A 4,654-nucleotide genomic window follows, 5' to 3' on the forward strand; every position below is an offset into this window, starting at 1 on the left:
TGACGCAAACATTTCACACACTTTTTCCAGCACTACAGTACTCAGGACAGCTCTCTTTATGGCATGGAAAGTATTCTGGAATATTGCAAATTGGTGCTGAGGGTAGGGCGTCATGCTCATAAGGTCTTCAACTGAAATACACCACCCATAGGTTTGAATCCAGTCTAAGGGCAAAGCCTGTCTCCAAGGGCTGGCATTCAATCAGATCAGCGTAATCGCACGCTTGATATTTAAAGATAATTTCCAATTGAAAACATGGTCTCTGTGAACATTGCCTTAAAGAGCCAATGGGCTTGAATCCCGGCCAAGGTGGCTCACTGAACTACCTCAACACCAGCAGTGGAGATAGTTTCCCTTCGGAACTAAAATGCATTGAGAGTCAAACACTTTAAAAGCATATGATTTATTAAGAACAAGAGTTAATTTTCATCAAGAAGAAACAACAACGACGGCAAAACATTTATCGTACAAAAAAGGAGTGTTTACTTGACGTTTCAGGCTGATGATACGGCAAAGCATTTGAAATGACTCCTATGTTCATTCATAGACAGGGTGGCCGACAACTACAGCACATGTTGTTCGGGTTAAGAGGCAAACAGAATTCATAGACTTTGGAAAACATTACACTGAATAGCAACAGTAGAATTTGAAATAGATGAGTGAGGTCACTAATTCAATGAAACCAACCTTTCACCAATGTTAACTGCACTCACATGGCAACAAAATACAGTTCTAAACTCCCCTTCAACAACATGCAAACAAAAGCAGGAAGGCGGCCATTTTGTATTCTATTTACGCAATAACTCTTGAATGGTTAGTCATTTCTATAGCTGGAGAAACACTGATCATTGAAGTGGATAAATGCTAGCTAACCTTTTCCTTTTTGACTTGGAAGAATCAGGCCCTGTTCAAACCCTTCTAATGCAACCTTGTTTGTGCACAATCACTGATCTGACAAAGTTGGATAGGTGGAATTTAGGCTACTTTCCACTGCGTCCTCTGACCAACCAGATCGTGTTAGATCAGTGGTGATTTCCTTGAGGAATAGGTGAAGGAAGGAGGTATTAGAACAGGGCCTATTGCACCAGTCAATGCACCCTGAGAGAGTTCCTAATAAACCTAAATCATTGGATGGAAACCAGTACAGACAGTTTTCAGTAGAACAGAGCTACAATCTTTCAAACTGATCACAAACAGAGAATGGAAAAATACTTGAGTGATTCAATCAGTACAATGTAAATTCATTTAACTAGGCAAGTCAGTTAACAAATTCTTATTTACGACGACGCTGGGCCAATTGTGTGCCGCCCTATGGGACTCGCAATCACGGCCGGTTACGCTACAGCCTGAAATCGAACCAGGGTCTGTAGTGACACCTCTAGCACTGCGATGCAGTGCCTTCGACCACTGCGCCACTCAGGAGCCCTAAATACACAACCAATCGCAAATGAACAGATTAAACCAACCATCCCACACAAACGGGTACCATTGGGACCAAGGTGGCAGTGCCAACCAAAAGACACCAGGCAGGAAACTCTCCCATAGAGAGATGTGTCTTGAGAAAGGCAAAATAAGTCCACATCCCACAATGTCAAGCATTACATTTAGATTTATTTACACAAGAGTATAAAATGCACCTCAGGGTCATATTCATCAAGCATCTCAGAGTAGGAGGCAAAACTGATCCTATATCAGCACTCCCCCCAAAATTCTGAAAACGTGCCATCACATCAGTCAGTGGAATCTCACATTATGACATGTGGACATGGCCATAAATGTCCGCTAGGGGGCGAAAGAGCTTCAAATTAACTTGTGCTGCTAATTTCCTGCCCAGCAACCCAGAACTCCAACTGTTACTATGGTAAAGTCACCATAGACTTGACCTTTCCCATCTCCACAGATCTGGGATCAGATCACTAGCCTCAAATCCTTTATCCATAAGGGGAAACTACATAAAACATGTCTAGGGGGAACTTCGACCTCCTATGATAAAGCTATTCCAAAGGGCCAGATGCTTTGGAACAAGGTAGAAGTTGACCTAACAACAGATCTACGATATAGGTGATTTCACCAATCCTAAGTAGTGCACTATGTAGGGAATAGGGTCCTATTTGGGATGAAGCCCATAGATCATCTCATAGACGTATAAAAATAGATAAGGCAACATTGACATCTCCCTCCCTCCTCCCAAGTCTGTACCATCATTCACACACACAAGAGACATCTTAGCTTTGCCTGAATATATAATATAATGTAACCGTCATCTCACTGCTCTCCTCTGATATGAGTGGTGAGAGAGGTGGGAAATAGGAGGGAAATGGGGATAGACAGAAACCCAGAGAGAGACAGAGACCCAGAGAGAGAGAGACCGAGACCCAGAGAGAGAGACAGAGACAAAGTGATGAGTACTAGAAAGATAGAATTCCGTCTCTGAATAATCTATGACAAAGGAAAGAAGAGGGTTGGATTGGATTCCCTGTTTCCTATATCGATGCCTCCATCCATCCCTTCATCCATTTCATGGTTCATCCCCAGGAAGGAGTGGGCGAGTGCGGTAGAGTCGTGTAGTGAAGAGAGGTCCATACTCAGAGGGTGAAGAAGAGGATGAGAACAACTACCATGATGACCACCAGTACTCCGATGGCACACCACTGTCTCCTACCTGAGAGAACACACACACACACACACACGTCACAATCACGAGTGTATAGTCTAGAGATGCTAATATGTACTTGCCTGCCATAGCCTGAGGGCCACTGAATAATAACATATGCATAGTAAGCAGTAACTTAACATCATTCCAAATAGTAGTGTTATGGGGAGTAGAAGTGATAGCAGTTTAGTGATGGCGGTAGTAGTAATGATGATGGTAATAGGGGTGATGGTAGTAATGATGATGATAGTAGTAGTGATGGTGGTAGTAGTAATGATGGTGGTAGTAGTAGTGATGGTGGTAGTAGTAGTAATGGTGGTAGTAGTAGTGATGGTGGTAGTAGTAATGATGGTGGTGGTAGTAGTAATGATGATGATAGTAGTAATGATGATGAATGATAGTAGTAATGATGGCAGTAGTAGTAATAATGGTGGTAGTAGTAATGATGATGATAGTAGTAATGATGATGGTAGTAGTAATGATGATGGTGGCAGTAGTAACGATGATGATAGTAGTAGTAATGATGATGAATGATAGTAGTAATGATGGTAGTAGTAGTAATAATGGTGGTAGTAGTAATGATGATGATAGTAGTAATGATGGTGGTAGTAGTAGTGATGGTGGTAGTAGTAATGATGGTGGTAGTAGTAATGATGATGGTGGTAGTAGTAATGATGATGATAGTAGTAATGATGGTGGCAGTAGTAATGATGATGATAGTAGTAATGATGATGAATGGTAGTAGTAATAATGATTATAGTAGTAATGATGGTGGTAGTAGTAGTGATGGTGGTAGTAGTAGTGATGGTGGAAGTAGTAATGATGGTGGTGGTAGTAGTAATGATGGAGGTAGTAGTAATGATGATGATAGTAGTAGTGATGGTGGAAGTAGTAGTGATGGTGGAAGTAGTAGTGATGGTGGTAGTAGTAATGATGATAGTAGTAATGATGTGGTAGTAGTAGTGATGGTGGAAGTAGTAATGATGGTGGTAGTAGTAGTGATGGTGGTAGTAGTAGTGATGGTAGTGGTAGTAGTAATGATGGTGGTGGTAGTAGTAATGATGGTGGTGGTAGTAGTGATGGTGGTGGTAGTAGTGATGGTGGAAGTAGTAGTGATGGTGGTAGTAGTAATGATGATAGTAGTAATGATGGTGGTAGTAGTAGTGATGGTGGAAGTAGTAATGATGGTGGTAGTAGTAGTGATGGCGGTAGTAGTAGTGATGGTAGTGGTAGTAGTAATGATGGTGGTGGTAGTAGTAATGATGGTGGTGGTAGTAGTGATGGTGGAAGTAGTAGTGATGGTGGTAGTAGTAATGATGATAGTAGTAATGATGATGATAGTAGTAGTGATGGGTGGTAGTAGTAGTGATGGTGGAAGTAGTAGTGATGGTGGTAGTAGTAATGATGATAGTAGTAGTGATGGTGGAAGTAGTAGTGATGGTGGTAGTAGTAGTGATGGTAGTGGTAGTAGTAATGATGGTGGTGGTAGTAGTAATGATGGTGGTGGTAGTAGTAATGGTGGTGGTAGTAGTAATGATGGTGGTAGTAGTAATGATGGTGGTAGTAGTAATGATGATGATAGTAGTAATGATGATGATAGTAGTAATGATGGTAGTAGTAGTAATGATGGTGGTGGTAGTAGTAGTAGTAATGATGGTGGTGGTAGTAGTAGTAGTGATGGTGGTGGTAGTAGTAGTAATGATGGTGGTGGTAGTAGTAGTAATGGTGGTGGTGGTAGTAGTAATGATGGTGGTGGTAGTAGTAATGATGGTGGTAGTAGTAGTGATGGTGGTAGTGTAGTGATGGTGGTAGTAGTAGTGATGGTGGTAGTAGTAGTGATGGTGGTAATTGTAATGATGGTGGTGGTTGCAATGGTGGTCGTAGTAATGGTGGTCGTAGTAATGATGGTGGTAGTAGTAGTGATGGCGGTAGTAATGATGGAGGTAGTAGTAATGATGGTGGTAGTAGTAATAATGGTGGTCGTAGTAATGATGGTGGTAG

The 4,654-nt window shown here is 41.6% G+C and overlaps 1 protein-coding gene across 1 annotated transcript in view; it reads right to left on the minus strand.

Moving 5' to 3' along the window:
* Positions 1-384: 384 nt before the first annotated feature.
* LOC116369008 (syntaxin-10) overlaps positions 385-4,654 on the minus strand; it is a 26,382-nt gene continuing 22,112 nt past the window's right edge. Inside the window, exon 9 of the mRNA XM_031819303.1 lies at positions 385-2,662. Within this exon, the coding sequence (XP_031675163.1) occupies positions 2,586-2,662 (77 nt within the window). The 3' untranslated portion in view covers positions 385-2,585. The remainder of the gene's footprint in view (positions 2,663-4,654) is intronic.

This window comes from Oncorhynchus kisutch, unplaced genomic scaffold (genome assembly GCF_002021735.2).
Source record: "Oncorhynchus kisutch isolate 150728-3 unplaced genomic scaffold, Okis_V2 scaffold2033, whole genome shotgun sequence".
Classification (NCBI taxonomy): Eukaryota; Metazoa; Chordata; class Actinopteri; order Salmoniformes; family Salmonidae; genus Oncorhynchus; species Oncorhynchus kisutch.